The sequence below is a fragment of the Balearica regulorum genome, chromosome 1, assembly GCF_011004875.1.
Source record: "Balearica regulorum gibbericeps isolate bBalReg1 chromosome 1, bBalReg1.pri, whole genome shotgun sequence".
Taxonomy (NCBI): domain Eukaryota; kingdom Metazoa; phylum Chordata; class Aves; order Gruiformes; family Gruidae; genus Balearica; species Balearica regulorum.
The window spans coordinates 86,753,646-86,770,612 of record NC_046184.1 but is presented as its reverse complement, the minus strand read 5'-3'; the positions used below and the strand labels follow the sequence as shown (position 1 = coordinate 86,770,612).

Genomic DNA, 16,967 nt, shown 5'->3' with positions numbered 1-16,967 from the left:
TGTCCACAAGGAGAAACAGCACTATGCTGGGCACAAGAATATCCACTTTCGAGTTCTGCAGAAAATATCTTCACAAATACAAATTTAAACAAGCTTTTTCATAGAGTTCTCTGCACAGAACCATGAAAGAAGGGCCATGGGAATGCAAAATCCCATGATTATTTTTTCCATCTCACCAATCCAATAGATGCATCCAGAGACTGAGAGCAAGAAGGCTAGAACTGCTGGAACAGAGCTCTCTCCAGAATCAGGCACACACATGTGTGGTTTCCTAATGCATCCCACAGTGACTGAACAATACCACTTCAAATATGGACAAGAAATTTGCTTTCATCCTCACAGTGTTAAAAGTGAGCCCTCAATCACATATACAGAACTCTCACCTAAACCAGTAGTCCCCTATAGGGATCGACCCGTTTCATGCAAGATCCTCCAGTATTGTTTGCAGCCACAGAAATAAACGCAGTCTGATAGAGCAAAATCAACTTGCTCAGTATTTTTTGTCCCTAAGAAGCAATTAAAGGTGTACATTCATACTCTAAGCTTTTGCCTGGGCCACACTGCAATAGTTTGTTCAAGCTTTCCCTCCTGCTGCCCTTTTGCCCCTCTCTCTCATCTTCTATGTCTATCTTTCCTAGACCTGCAAACATTCAACAAAACATTACTGAGCAACGTCTCTTCTGCTCACACATGCCTCTTCCCTGAGCAGTGACAGGTGTCTGTTTCCAAGATGCAGATCAGTATGGTTTTAGTTTCTAGACTCCATGTGAGAGCACAACTATTTCTTACCATGGTCTCCTAAGGATAGCATTTATATCCCAACCCATAAAAATTATTCATTTTTCTTCTTTCTTATAAATAAGTAGGCTATAAGTAGGTTTATTTTTCCTTTTTCTTCTTAAACATATGGTAACTAATCCTAACTGCACAGCAGCACTTCTTCCTTGAGGAAAACTCAGAAGAACAATCTTTGTTTTTTAAACCTTTTGGGCTGAACACATTTCCAAAAGGTCAAGAGATGACAATATTTTGCAACAGATTATCTGCCCAGTCTTCTTCCTTTAGTGTCAAGCAGGCAGCACAAAGCAAGCTAATTCCCTCCTCCTCGGCATTGAGGTGGAAGAGCCAAAAAAGCAGGGTTCATACCCAGAAGCCTCATGCCTACAAGAATAGAGGGCAGAGCTAAACATAAAGCAACACAGAGGACAATAGACTTAACCTAACACCATGGCTGCCCCATGTTGCAAGATAGGTACAACTTAAAACCATTTGTGGGCTACACTAGGTTGGGTTAGAGATTAAAATTAATTGCTCTCAGCTTTCTCTTTGGAGGAGATATCATTCTTAATTTGTTCCTAAATAACAGCTTCTGCTGAATTCTTCTGCAGCTGCTTTTGTGGTTGAACCCAGCAGGCAACTAAAATAACCACACAGTCCCACACCTCACCCCCACCCCACAGCGGGACTGGGGAGAGAATCGGGGAAAAAAAAGGTAAAACTCATGGGTTGAGATAAATACAGCTTACTATGACAGAAAAGAAAGAAAATAATAATGACGACAACAACAGAATATACAAAATGAGTGATGCACAGCACAATTGCTCACCACCTGCAGATCACTGATGCCGAGCTAGTTCCCGAGCCATGGTTCAAATCCCCGGCTAGCTTCCCTCAAGTTATACACTGAGCATGATGTCATATGGTATAGAATATCCCTTTGGTCACTTGGGGTCAGCTGTCCTGGCCCCTCCCAAGTTTTTGTGCACCCCCAGCCTCCTCGCTGGCAGAGCAGTATGAGAAGCTGGAAAGTCCATGACTTAGTGTAAACATTGCCCAGCAACAACCAAACCATCGATGTGTTATCAACGTTATTCTTATCCTAAATCCAAAACACAGCAGCACTACACCTGCTACTAGGAAGAAAATTAACTTTATCCCAGCCAAAACCTGGACACTGCTGAGGTCTACAACCTAAACAGAACAGGCAGTAATGTTGTCATAGCTGTCTTCACCTCAAAAATGCATGGCACTACCAGCAAGGCAGCAGCTGAAGTCTAAAGCAGGGAGAAATAGCAAGTGTTCAAAGATCACTGGCCTGCATCAGTCACACATGGGGCTGTAGGGAAAACAGACTGCAATGGATAGGCAGCTTACTCCCCCCTCCTGATGCCAATACAAACCATTCAGTCTAAAGTCACAAAGAGAAATCATTTTCCATTCATAATAGAGTATGTTCTTTTCCTTTCATTGCCATGCTAAGATCCATAAATTTTGCCTTAAAGGACAAGAGGACAGTCTTCATGGACTTAAACTGCAGAAGGTGCCATTTGAAAAGTAATAAAGTGACTCTAAACAATAAGATAACAGTTTAAAGGAATATACACTGCTTACTACTACCTCAACAAGACCAATCTATTATTGTTTGGGATACAGAGAGAGCAGATGTCTCTCTGTGGTGAAAAAAAAGGCTATAAAACTATTAAATTACAACAGAAAATAACACTTCTCCTAGCTGAAGGCACTCCTCCCAGGGTCTGCCTGTGCTCAGCACAAAGGCTCAGTTGGTCATGTTGCATAAGATAATAACTGAATCCAAAAGGGCTCAGTTTTACAAATGTCATATTAGGAAGTTTTCTCTCCATATAATTATAGTTCTAGTTGATTGAGCTCCAAATTTAATGAAGTTTGCCTAATGAATGTGATGCTCATTCTTCTAAATAAAACAGAACATCCATCATGAGCTAATGGAAGGAATTTAGCAGTGAAATAGCTGAACTATTAACAAAATCGTGCACACTCTCATTAAGCAAAAGTATTATTCCAAAGGACTGCAAAACAGTTAAGTCAGATTTATATTTAGGTAGACTTCAGTTTCCTGAGATTAGACAAATAATTCCTTCACTTGATAGCACATAAATCTATAGTCTGAAATATCTAGCAAATCATATGACTAAGTGTAAACAGCAGGGCCATTAAAAAAAATGGTCTTCCTATCTAAAATTCTTTCAGTATGCTGACATGCTAGATGAAGAACTGGTTTATTTATACCATTTTAAAGTCTCACAAGAGACTATCAAAGCACAGGGAGACAGATCGTTGTCATGTGTTCCATGACAAAAGGAATATGAAGAGAATAAATAGCCCATTTTCATTATACCATAAGGATAAGTATAGAGATTTAGAGAGTCTGATACCAGCTATAGGATTGCTTAGTGTATTTATTACCTGGAAGCAGAAAAGACTGTGAGCAGTGAGATACTAGAGAAAATATGCAAACTAGCATAGATCAATTACAATCAGAGAAGAACATGAAAATTTGAGAAACAGCCATTATGTATATAAGGGACAAGATGACAAAGTAAAACTCTATGCCAGCAAACTTAAGTCATGCACTCCAAGTTGAAAAGTAATCATCAAATAGGTGCTTTGAATTATTTGACGAAACTTTGATTATTTGACATGTCACCCACTCCTACTCCTTTCTTCTGCAGGTATACACCACACACAAATCTCATTACTTCTTCCAAAAAACACTTCCATGGGGGCTCTCATTAGTCTGAGTTGAGGGCTGAGCAGGTGTACTGGGTCTGGCTGGGACAAAGTTAATTGTCTTCACAGCAGCCTGTACAGTGCTGTGTTTCGGATCTGTGACTAAACCAGTGTTGATAACACACTAGAATTTTGGCTATTGCTGAGCAGTGCTTACACAGCAGGAAGGCTGTCTCTTTTCTTTTCCCCCGTGTCCCCCCCCACCCAGTGAATAAGCCAGAGTTGGGCAAGAGGCTGTGAGGGGATACAGCCAGGACAGCTGACCCAAACTGACCAAAGGAATATCCCATACCATAGAACGCAATACTCAGTGATAAAAACTGTGTGTGGAGGGGTTAGTCTAGCAGTGTAGCCATTCCTGTGGGACCAAGCTGGGCTTCAGTCTGCCTGTGGGAGGTGGCAAGTGATTGTCTTTGCATTACTTCTCCCCTCTCACCCCTTTCCTTCCCTTATTAAAATATCTGTATCTCAGCCCGTGGGTTTTCTTGCTTTTGCTCTTGATAGTCTCTCCCTGCCTCAACGGGGAGAAAGTTTTCCTTCTTTCCCTTCCACCCTCTGTCTGTCTGTGCTCTAACACTCTCCTGCTACAAGTGTGTCCAAGTCTGACAGCATGCTTGCTATCTATCCAGAGACCAGCTAGAGGAGCAACAAACCTGAAGGAAATGCAGATCAAATGGATCTCTCACTATTGAAATGAGCACTAGGTCAGAGCAGGGCTGTCAGGGAAAGAAGCCTAAGCGGAAAAATTAGCATGAGACTACTGTCTCCAAGGAAAGTCATATACAATAGCCCTAATAGGTGGATCTAATCATTCTTACCCTTCTACCTTATGCAGTGACTGAAAAGAAAATATTTTATTATTAAGCAGAAAAGAGAGCAGATGAAATACCCAGAAGTGGGATGTTCATCAGTTCCTTTACAAAGTAGGGTTTTAACACTTCCTAAACCAGTGGAAAAAAACCAGAGGAAACTAATAGAGACTCATATTCTTGTTTCTTGACAAGAGCAGCCTGCAGTTACCACCAGGAGCTATGCTTTGATGAAAGCTAAAAGAATTAGCAGAATTGCTCAAGGGAAAACAAGCAGTTGGATATAGTAAAAGCACTTGGGCTGTCACTGAAGACAGCTGCCTCTATATCATACAAACAGCACGTATCTCTGTATCAAGACATCTCTGCTATGGAAATAAGTTTACGCTCTAAAGAGTCAACTTCTCTTCATAAGCATTAGAAAGCTGGAATCTATAGTTAAGTTACATGTAGAGACTAGAGAGCTGCACGTAAAGAAATGGCTTTCACTCTCAAAATAGCATAGTTCATGGGATGATGATACTCATGGACAGAACCATAAGATACAAACAGACCTCATGTGCCAGAAATAGTATTGGTCTCAGCCAGTCATATCCAGTTCTTGCGTTTTTTCTCAGGGCCCTGGACAGACATCATTTACTGGAAGCAGAACCTACTCCTACTGGTGCAGGATGCTTGTCATTACTGGTGTGTTAACTGGGGGCGGCGGGAGGATCAGTTTGCAAAAGGAATGTAAGAGGACCAAAGTCTCGTGAGATAATTTAACTAATTCCTAAGTTAAATTCCCACTCTGGCAGGTGACCTGACCTTCAGAGCGGTCCAGCTCTACTACCAGAGCAACCTGACAATCGGGGTGTGCCCAAGCATAGAGCAGATCCTCCCTATTCCATCGCAGTGATTCCAGAAACAAGAGAGATGCAAAGCCTCCTTGAGGAATATACCCTGGCACACTTTGAACCTAAAAGATTAGTTATTTTTCACATAGGCAGGTGTTTTAATCCCTAGCAACAGAGCAAAAATGCTTCCTTGATAAAACTCAGCCTGACATCAAATACAGAGTTATTACACTCTTAAAAAAAATAAATATTCTTGTTATTGATATTCCTGCCTGCCCAGCTTCAGAATGACTGAAAAATGCAGACTGGACAAGATTGCACTGACCTAGGGAAAGTATATCAAATTCTACTCAAAAAGATTCAAAGAATTCAAGTTTTCAGACTGTAGCAACAGGACTTCTTAATGTGATAGACATTACAAATGTGGTAGAAAAATATATAAAATGAAAATTAAAAGCAAACAATTATCAACTCAGTTTTCTGTATCTCTAATGAGGCTCTGGCAATAAAGCTGCCACTACTGAAGCATGCCACTTGTAAAACATCTTAATGACTCACAAGGAACAAGATAACATTTAAGAAAATGAATCAAACTTTTGAACAACAGTTTAATTCCACTTGGAAAACAAGTGCCTCAAAATTAGTCAATGAAACCACACATTTCATACAAAACTGCAACATATAATTTCAACTCAGCCATAAAATGCAATGAATAACCCTTTAAATATCCATGAAGAAACCAATTGCCTTTAACATTTTAGACTAATTAAAAAAGCAGAACAAAAAACTAAGCATGTTGATTGCTTAGTTCTGTTAAATTGTTGATAATAAACAACATGAAAAGGAGTTCCTAATCTTTTGTACCAGACAGTATTTTAGCATATAAATAACATTAAATAATCAATTGCAATGCTTTCCTTAATTTTATAAATGAGGAAGTAATGGGAGTGAAGCACAGAAGTGTATGCTAGTCTTTGAATCTATTAAAAAGTAGACCTGCAGGTAGATGTTATTAATCAACAAACTGCTCCTTAAATAGCTACTGTCCTTAAGACCCAATTTTAAAAACCTTGTCTAAGAATTTATACTAGAGTAAACCTTCCCCTTCTCTGCTCACTTGTTTGCTTCACTTTGCTTTCCAACTAAATCTTACACGGCCCTTCAGCTTAATTCAAAATTCATATAAGCAAGAGTTGAATGGAGTCCCTCTAGTACAAAACCTGGAAGTCCTCAAAATTAAATTTGAAAAGGACTTAACAGACTAATACCAGACTGCATCTATTTTCTATGTTTCTTTCCAATTGTCTCCTTCATATTTTTTTGTTATTTTGTTTTTAAGCACAAACACAAAACTGAATTATTGTAGATATGAGAAGGACTGTGTGCAGACCATAATTAAGATTAATGCTGGAACTATGATCTGAGTTAGTGGAAGGTACAGACCTAGTGATAACTGAATGGCCGCAGTGTTAGAAGAGAAAGATTAGGATAAGCTTCAGAGTAGGAAAGGAACGAGGAAGAGGAGATGGCATTAAATTCAGTACAAAGGAGGGGACAGAAGTGTATCAGAAGGGAGGCAAAAATAACAGGCAAGAACTGAATGGTGACGGCAATCAGCTATATGCATGAAGCAGTCAATCAAAACTAACCAAAAAAACAGATCTGGAGCAACTCCATCTTGAGAAATCAGGAAGTAGAAGACTGAAGGGAAGAGTAGCTGTGAAATGATGGCTCAGAAGTATGCAGAACCTAAATACAGGCAGCAGTGAGTTAAACCCAGCAGCAAGCAAAGCAAGATTAATATCCGACAGTAAATGAGAGAGCAAGATGTTATCTGGACTTGAGTATAGCTGTATGACCTGAGCACAGAAAACTTATTTATGAAGCAAGCTAAGTATTGATATTCCAAGACAGTAAAGATACAATTTCTTACAAGTAATTGTAAGCTAAACTACTTTGTCAACTAGGTAGTAGGAAAAGCAAAACACACCTCTAACAGCCATCATGTCACATAAGCTTTTCCATCTTTAGATAAAAGCTTGGGCCGCTTCCACATATTTTGGTCCAAACCACATTCTAAATTTTAAGACAGCTGAAGAGGAGCAGATTTCAATGTAGCGGCCATAAAATTTCCATCAGAATGGTGGAAAACTTGAGTGAACAATATTAGTGTATTAGGCACAAGCAGAGTCTTGCAGTTGCATGGTTGAACTGTTTCTGAATTACAGCTGCCTCGTACATCTGCTGGCTTTAGATGACAGCAAAGCATATTTGCATCTGCCTCCCACTTCGTACGTGTGCCCACGTAGTTGTCCTTACCATATTTAGTTTTAGAGCTCCACATGCTAATCCTTATTTAGTTGTCCAGACTGTTACTTAATATTTTAACACAGTCCAAAATAGACTGCATAGCCTTAATTTCATTACATCCTTTATTTATTACACCCTCTGTTCTTAATTCCAAATGACAGGAAACAAGTTTAAATTCAGGAATAGCATTCCCACAGCCTAAGTAATTCTCAAATCAAAACAAACATAAGTCTAAAGATTCCCAATGGGAAACAAATACTTTTTTTCCCTCCGAGCAAGCCATCTGGTTTATAAGAGAAAACCAGGAGAGGATGCTACCAGAGAGAATAAAAATTCTCAATTTGAGCCTGAGCCCTGAACTATAATATGACTTAATTTCTTCATTACCATTTGATGTAGATGTTTACCTCACTATTCTATAAGGCAGGTTACAGAAATGAGGTCTGTTTATCTAATTCCACTTTGCATCTGTGCATCTCATTGTATTTCTCTTCTAAAGGCAGAATTTTCGACCTTCTGAATAATGCCACAGGATTTAACATCATCAGTTCAGAAACATGTAAAAAAAGCCACCGAGAACAACTGACCTAGATGTTGTACATGAGCTAGTACAAACTGGATGAGAAGAATTCAGTAGGAATACTGTATTGCTAAAAAGAACAGAAGACAGTAGCTGTTCATGCTGAATGTTCCCCGACATGCATAGGCACGTTTGTGACAGTTTGATGGAACAGCAATAACATCCAACAAATATTCTTAGCTAACCACAGTTGTCTTTATGGCACTAGTACTGTAAAACAGTTAAGAGGGAACACACAGCCAGATTGCATCCTGCCCGCACACATTTGCAAGTTTGAGAACAACTATATTCTGAATAAACATGACATCTATTGCAGTGAAGCAAAATAGTGTTTACAAAACACTATTTGCCCAATTAGCAGCATCAGAGGACAGCTTTAAATTAGATTAACTGAGGAAAAGTCAGAAGCCTTGTAAAGGGAAGTCTCAGCATCAATGTTACAGTCTTTTTAAGGAGTGAACTCACATATGGACAGAAGGTATGTGAGAATATCCCTTAACAAAGGCTCTTAAGAAAATTAATCTGCCACTGGATAAGAGAAAATTGTTCTCACACAGATGAGTAATTGTTTAAAAGATAGGAAACAGGATAAGTGTAAACAACCAGTTATCATTGTGAGGGGAAACCACCAGTGAGATGCTACAGAGATGAATGCTTGGGCACATGCTTATTTATGAAATCATTTGGAAATATTTATAAATAATTTGGAAATGCCATATACAGTGGATGAGGATTTTGAAAAGGAATACAACTGTAGAAAAGTCACCGAGTAATGAGTTTCCAGACTCTGTAAGGAGCCTAAAAGATGCAAAACACAATTATTAAGAAAGGAACAGTGAACAAAACAGAATCCAGGACAAACTTTTAGTCTCACTCTGAACGAAAAAAACAACTTGAAAAAGATACGAAGAAAGGAGATAACGTATAGAGCATGAAAAACCGTATGTATGAGAATGACTTAACAGACCAAGACTCTCCACATAAGGCAGGCACACAACTGAGGGCATATGAAGTTCTACAAACTCATGAATGACAAGGAAAAGATGAGTAACAGGTTGGTTTTTTCCAATACCAAAACTAGTCACCAAGAACAGTGAGTAGACTTCAAAACTAAAAAGTTTTCTACACAATATGGAATTAAACTATGGAACAACTCATAACGGGATATGCTGGGTGCTCTTAAGTTTGCACAGACTCAAAAGCAGATTGGACAAAATCATGGAAAAGTAAACTAAAAGTGATTAAGTAAAACTTGCTGCCTCTGACCACAGCAGCACTAACACTGCACAAACTTTTGTAAGTCTGGAGAGTACTCTGAGAAATGCCCACTTACTTCAGGCTTTTCCTGCTCTTATAGTTCTTCCCTAGGTACCTGCTGTGAGCAATTTTTGGAGGATGAGTAATGATCATGTTTGATCTTTCATCCAACCTGAAGGAACTTTTCTTGTGTTATCAGAACACTGTTCTAATTCCAAATTTGGCCAGCAATTGTTGAGAGTTATGTTCTTTCTTAAAATTTTATCTTTTCAAAGCTTGTGTTACACGCCAAAAAAAATATACATTCAAGGTACATGTAATATTCAACACTATCTCAGCATAGTCACTCATTACTGATTTTGCAGAGGACACAGCTGCACAGGCTTGTCCTAAGGCCAGTTTCATTTACTTTAAAATTTAATAGAAACTGATATACAGAGATTGGGCTGAAATTTGCATCATGAAATTACCTCTCTTTACTAGTTAGCATGAATGGATTTTCTTTCCCCTTTCATTTGCTACAGGAAAATGCAATGGTGGGTAGATTATTTGTGCACATACAGTTAAGATAAAAACTACTGCTCACCAAGTAAGTTTTTTTCCCCCATCAAAACAAGAAGTCAAGAACATGTTTGTTTACATATACACCTCATATTCCTTTTTTTGTTTTCATTTATCCTCCACACAGATTCAGAGGCCGAAAACATGCACAGAAAAAGGATGTTGAGCAGAAGTTGTTTCTCCTGTCTGTTTTTTCATTAGGATTTTACAATGAGAAGACATCAGAAGTTTTTAGCCATATTTTCAAAAGGTCATCCCTCAGTCTTTATTTCAGGGTATATCATCTAGTTTCTTCGCAGCAGAAGTGTTTGTCTCCAAAATGTTTATAAATTTGCAGGTTATTTGGCAGCTAAAAAGACCCAACAGAAAACCAAAAGGCCCACAAAACCTGACACCACTGACACTCAATTACATGATTTCTAAAAGTAAATGACAAGTAATCAGATGACAGCAGATGATACTGTCAGAACAACTCAGGCAGCCCAATAACTGTTACAATGACAGATGACAAATGTCTAACAAACTAATGAATATTTCCCAGGGTAATTTAAAAAGAAAACATCTGTTAAAGTATTTTCTTGCAGGGCTTACAAGAAACATTCCACCTCTTGTTTTCTAGACCACAAACCAGACAGAGAAATCGCATTACTCTCCCAAGCTATACTGTACTTGCCAAAGGTACTGGAAAAACAGACTCCTTTGCCTGACTCAGCTCCTTCTCGCAACAGCCTCATCCCTTTGCAGTCAGACAAATGCATTTGCTCTGCAGGGCTGGGGAGCATCGCTGCTCCTGCTCTCTGGCACGGTGGAGAAATGCACTGTCAGATCTCCATTGCTTAGCAACACAAAGATCTGCGGCAAGAGCTTCCCACGCTGCGGCGGTGGGCAGTTCGCAAGCTGGCTCAGCAACTTTTCTCCCAAGTCACAGGGGTTTATCAGCAGTGCTGGTAGCAAAAGGCTGAAGCGGGCTGTGCAGCCAGCCAGACAACAGGACACAGTCAACAAGGTGGAAGAAACCAAGTAGTCCACTGGCAAGTTAAAAAAAAAAAAAAATCAGCTCACTAGCTGCCCCAACTGAATTCCTGAGTTGCTCCCTTGGACACAGCTTGCTCATTAACCCACCTTAATGACAAAATTTCATTTTTCCATATGTATGAAGTAGCAGTACATTATGTGATATGACACTGAACAGGCCAGACAAAAATCCCACATAAAAGAGATAACAGCTGTATTTGGTCATGTGTTAGGGAAAAAGATATGGCACTGCATTGCAGCCTTGAGACTCTACCAGGTAATAAACATACCCACAATGTGACTTCATTGACAATTTTCCCTTCCTCCCAGATCACAACATCCCAAGACAGACACTGCAGACATCACAGATTAAATTGACCATTGCACATGAGACAAGAGAACAAGATAGGCATGAAGCACTATAGATTCATGAGACAGTTCTAGTGTGACAAAATACAAAGTAATAGTTTCATTAAATCTTCATGCATGAGAACGGGCATGTCTGCAGGCAAGCATCTACAACTTAAAAACTCCATATCATTATGCCTTACGAAAGATCTTTTCACACCCTTGAAATCATAGACATATATCTGTTTATGTATGTACACATTATCAGATCATCTTCACATAATGCAGCTCATCTCTAGGCAGAATACGTCCAAATGTAAGGTTTAGAAATGCACTGCTAGTAACATGGGAAGTTTACAATTTAGCAAGAGTTGGTATCGTTACTTTGTCACATACTTATTACCTGACAAACTGCACATCTTCACTTTATTCTTAGCTAGTTAACTATTACCAAAAAAAACCACCACAAATTTCAGAACTCTGATTTCAGAAAGCATTGGGTAAGATGACCGGACATGATTTCTAATTTTGCGGAGGACGATGTTCTGAGTTGCCCAAGATTGTGGGGGTTTTTCTTTTCTTTTTTTTTTTTTAAAAGTCATTCAGGTTCTCAAATAAACAGTGTTTTAGAGAAATAAAGATTGAAGACTGATACAAACCACTAGTACAAACTGCTCAATTTAACTCACAATAAAGCATTCTCAAAGCTTGCACTACAGTAATTAGTTCATAAGACATTGAAGTAAAAGATGCCACAAATACACAAAGTTTAAAACTCTGAAGCATATCTGGACTTAGTAATGTTAATGGTGTTTCCATAAGGTGTTCACCTAGGGGTCACCAAACAAATGCAGGGTCAAGTCATATTTAAACAGCAGATTTCAGATGGTTACTCTGATCCTCAAAAGCAAATCCAATCAGATTTCATGACAGCAAGAGAATCCAACACATACCCTGGTTTTTGCTAAACCCAAAAAACCTTCTGAAGTAAGTTCAGTGTTTGTCATGCTTGCTTATTATCTTACAAGCATCATCTTCCATCAGCCTTTCCTCTTCACCCTTTGTGTTCTAATGAGAACTTGACCCAGATCCCATACAATCCCACCTCTGCAATAACACCCTGCGGCTGTCACCAAATTATCTCAGCAATTTAAGCAGCCCAACAAAAAAAGTAAACTTTTTTTAGCTTAGCTGCTACAACCACCAGCAGAGCTGCAAATAAAAATTTAAACTGGAAAGAGACTCTCCACTACACTTTTTCCTTGCCTTTTACACTTTATTTTGTCTTATAGGGTAGGGATAAATAACAAGTCTTGAGATTATCAGCCCTTTCAAAACCAAGCAACTTTCACAAAACCAGGAGCAAGTTATCACCCTGTTTCACTGACACAGAAACTATAAAGATTAATTTCATGTGTCATCTAAGTGTAAACATCTTTAAAAGCTCACCAATTCCCAGACATACTTTCCCAAAGCAGCACCATACTACTAATGCTGTGACCCAGCTGTTGAAGAGGTACTATTCAAGATTTCAACTGACTATGCTGTTTGATAAGCAACACTTTTAGCGGGTTCTACTTTACAATTAACAGTCACCAGCTCAGACATCTGAGAAAAGACTGGCAAGAGTTTCTAGTTGCAGGTCAACTAAAGCAACCGCATCAGGTTTTGTTATGAGTCAAACTAATAATTGGGGCAGCCCACAAACGTTCTTGGCAGCATGCTTCAGTGAGGCACGCAGAATCTTGCTTTAAAGTTTATTACCTTTCCTTATTTTTTTTATGACTTAAAACTAAGATTTATGAGACCAGACCAGGCCACCTCTTCTCGCCTTCTCCAATCCCAGTCTGAACCCTGCTGGATCTTGCAATGTTAGAAATACTGATGTTCCTCTTGGCATAGATACAGATATAGATAAACGCTGCTTTGAGGGAAAGGGGAGTCCAACAGGGAAGATTAATGGCTTTAACTTGAATCGTGTTTACCTCACTTGAGAGTTATCAGTAAACCCTATTTCCCAAAGATTCATGCAAAGGGTTGTAGTGTCAACCAGCAATACCATCTTTGTGATCACAGACACACTATGAATTGAAATGGAAATAAAACAGACTGCAGTAATGGCAGAAAATAGTTTGGGTCAAATCATCTTTGAAATGATTAAAACAGGTTTTGCTGAGCAGCTTTTTATTAAAAAATATTAAATCAGATTTAAAAAAGAATTATGTAATGCTTCTATAAAGGCAAATACCACTGGGAATGGTGTCATTATGGGTAATAGAGATTGGTAAAGTACTAGCAATAACAATACAGCCTAGATAGTCCTTGGTACAAGGACCAATTTTTCCTCCCCTTCCCATCAACCACCCACCAAATCAACAATAGCTGGTTCTGTTTTAGACTTGGTATATACTGAAGACAACTACATATTTCAGAATATTTTTTCATATGAAATAGCTTTGAACAGAACAATCATAACATGATTTGGCTAAAAATTAAATGGCACAAAATAGCATCTGGATTTTAAAAGGACAAACAGGGAATCAGCTGCTAGAGTTAGCTGAATAAGAGGATCAGAAGCTTGAATGTGGAGGAAGCCTGCAATTTCTTTCAGACAGGAATGCCAAAACTACAAAAAATAAGCATTCCGAGGAGAAAAAAAAAGTAGAAGTCCTCCAGACTCATTAGGAGACATGTTAGAAGTAAGCAGAGGAGGAATGGAAAGAAAATAAAAGACTAGAGTAAAACTGTAATTCAAAATTGCTTCAAAATGTTGTGTCAGTCACATTAAAAACAAACATTAGAAAAATGTTTTCCTGCCATATAAAGAAAAAACCTCACTTCAAAGAGTCTGGGTTACAAACCAAGGCTAATCTAAAATTATACTTGGCAAATTAAGCAACAGAATTGCATGTAAATTCAACAAAGACTACATGATCATACAGGTGAACATTAAAGATTTTCATTGTCAGACTCGACTTCCTCAGCTGAAAAAAAAATAAAGAAAAGCCATGGATTAGAGATAATATACAACTAAACACAGGAAGCTTAAGAAGAGATCCTTCTAGTAGAAATGAAAGCAGTGCCAACATACAAGGTAGCAAAGAGAAATTATCTAAAAATACTACACAATATTTTCTGGGAACATAAGGAAATGTCCTTCTGTCTGTCATGGCAGAAGCCTGTTGCTCTGGTCTTCCCTTCAGCCTCACACTCTCTCCTTGCACTATGCTCAGTACCGGCCACATCTTAAGACTCTTCCATTTCACTCTTCAAACTCCTCATCCAGACTAGATGCTTTTTTTCTCCAGAGCATGCTAACTTGCTGGTCTTTCCCTCCTCAGACAACTCCCTCTGACCCAGTCATTTTCTTTATAAAGGAATAAAAAGAAGTAAAGCAGTATCAGCTTCCACACCACAGTGAAGCTTAAGAAATCAGGTTCCAGCACATAACCAAAAGCAATCAATGCCAGGCTGTAAAGGGTTTGCTTGCAAGTAAAGCTGAGCAGTCCTTACTGCAGACAGGGCTAGTACAGCAGCTGAAATTATTCTCTATGGATTTAAACAAGCTTCTATGTACTACAGGTTGGAGGGGTGGGGGTTTATTTGTAGGTGTTTTGTTTGTTTGCTTTTAAGTATTGCAGACTTAAAAAGACTTAAACCTCAGACTCTCCTTCCATTGCTGGGAGCAGGGGAAAGGAGCAGTGTGCCTAGTTCAAGTTCTTCTCCCTTCTCCATGTCCAGCACTTATTTAAGGTTGAAGTTTATCATGCAAATAAATTTGATGAAAAACTGTTTAGATATAAAGAAAATAACTTGTTTATTTGGTAAGATATAAGAATGGTTTCAAGATAACATTTAAGAAGATTGGGGGAAAGGACAGAGGAAAAAAAAAGAAAAATCTCTTTAAGTTTTGCAGTACTTTTGAGACCTCCAGGGCTCAGTCCTCAACAGTTACAACCAGGTTTTTTGAACCATCAGTCCTGTGGAATTGGGGACAAAAAAAAAAAAGCATTCTTTTCTGGTTCGAGTACCAATAATAGGCTTGCCACTTTCCAGTCACAATTCTACTTATTCTATCCCAATGCATTTACACCAAAAAAGCAGCACTGCTGCAGATCACTGATATTTTAAGAAAGAAAAGCCATCTAGTCTGATCTCATGTACGCAACACAAGGCTATTCAATTTCTTGATCTTTACCTTCCTCATGTTTCATACTATTCTAAATGCCATTTCTAACACTCACATTCACATTCCATTGCTCAAATATTCTCACTCCATCCCTTGAATTTCTTCAAAATTGCCCCTACCCTCAAACTCCTGTATTTTGAGTGTTGGTTTTTTCTTTCATTTTGGTCTTACAGGTTCAGGATCCACAAGTCACATATCATAACACTTTCACTTTATCCAGATGGCTTTTTAGAAGCTACTTTAAATTTCGTCTTGGTACTAGCAGTTTTTTGGCATCTTGCATGTGCATTTTGTCTTGTATCACATTCTCATGAATTAAACAGAGATCTATATTTATTGCATCCCAAAATATCATCAAAGCATTGTAACTTTTATTTATACATATATGCATACACAAAGTAACAGTGCACATAGACACAGCTTAGCTTTTGCAACAACATACTACTCCCAAAAAGACAGTTTAGTAAAATAATTCATTGAAGTATCATTGAAATAATCGATACACTTCTGTCATCCACGCTTCAAAAGACATATTAAAACAGAATTTGCTAGGAAGTTTGGGTAGACTTTCAAAGAGGATAGCATGGACAGAAATATATAGTAAAAAAAAACACAATGGAAAATATAGCCTACCAAATATGTTGGTGGAATGTCCTTTCCGGGCAATTGGTTTGAGCTCATTATGTCCCCATCCATATTGCCTATAATTGTCCCAGGCATGCTTCATCATCTAAGAGATGGAAAAAATAGGATTTAATTACATTATAAAACTACTTTGTACGAATACAATATTTTACTCCTTACTTGATACTTCATCTTTCACAATCATCCCACCATACCAATAATCACTTTGCCACTATACCTCTTGCAGAAATCAGATTATGCAGCATAAATAAATTTGGAAACAACTTCAGGTCTATTTGACTTGAGCTATAGAGCCTAATGCTCTGCACTAGGTTGTTTTCTTCTTCTTTGTTTTCCTTAAATATATGCACAGACATTTAAGAATTTAAGCATATGGAATAAGCATTTAAGCAGAAGGAATTGATGAAAAATACTGGCTAATGTCTAAGACACTATCCAAAAGAAAAAAATTAATTCCACCAATATCTGAAGGATAAAAGGGATTTATTTACACTGGTGCATCCAAGTATGACTAAACTATTTTGCAAAAGGCATAATAATTTTTTTTATTAGCAACGCCTACTTGACAAAGATATACTGTCATACAGCCTCTATCAAATGCAAAAAGCTTTGCTCTTTAGAAAGTATAATGAACAAAGCAGTATAAAATTATTAATATTTGCTAGACAAAACATTCTCAAGTCTTTTTAATAGATGTTTCCACCACCTACTGTAGCAAACTACATCAAGAAACAAAAAGTCTTGCTGACCCACAAGAATTAGTTGTGCACATCAGCCACCAAGCACTGCTTTTATGGATTTGCTAAAAACTTTTAAAATTCCTTGCTTGTTTACATACAGCAGAAATTCAACAGCAACTAAGTTGCAAA

The 16,967-nt window shown here is 38.2% G+C and overlaps 1 protein-coding gene across 2 annotated transcripts in view; it reads right to left on the bottom strand.

The window, feature by feature from the left end:
* Positions 1–16,967, bottom strand: part of MAN1A2 (mannosidase alpha class 1A member 2) — a 153,794-nt gene that overhangs the window by 90,938 nt on the left and 45,889 nt on the right. For both annotated transcript variants that reach the window (XM_075764119.1, XM_075764110.1), the window contains exon 3: positions 16,087–16,183. In XM_075764119.1, coding sequence (XP_075620234.1) covers positions 16,087–16,183 — 97 coding nt within the window. The remainder of the gene's footprint in view (positions 1–16,086; positions 16,184–16,967) is intronic.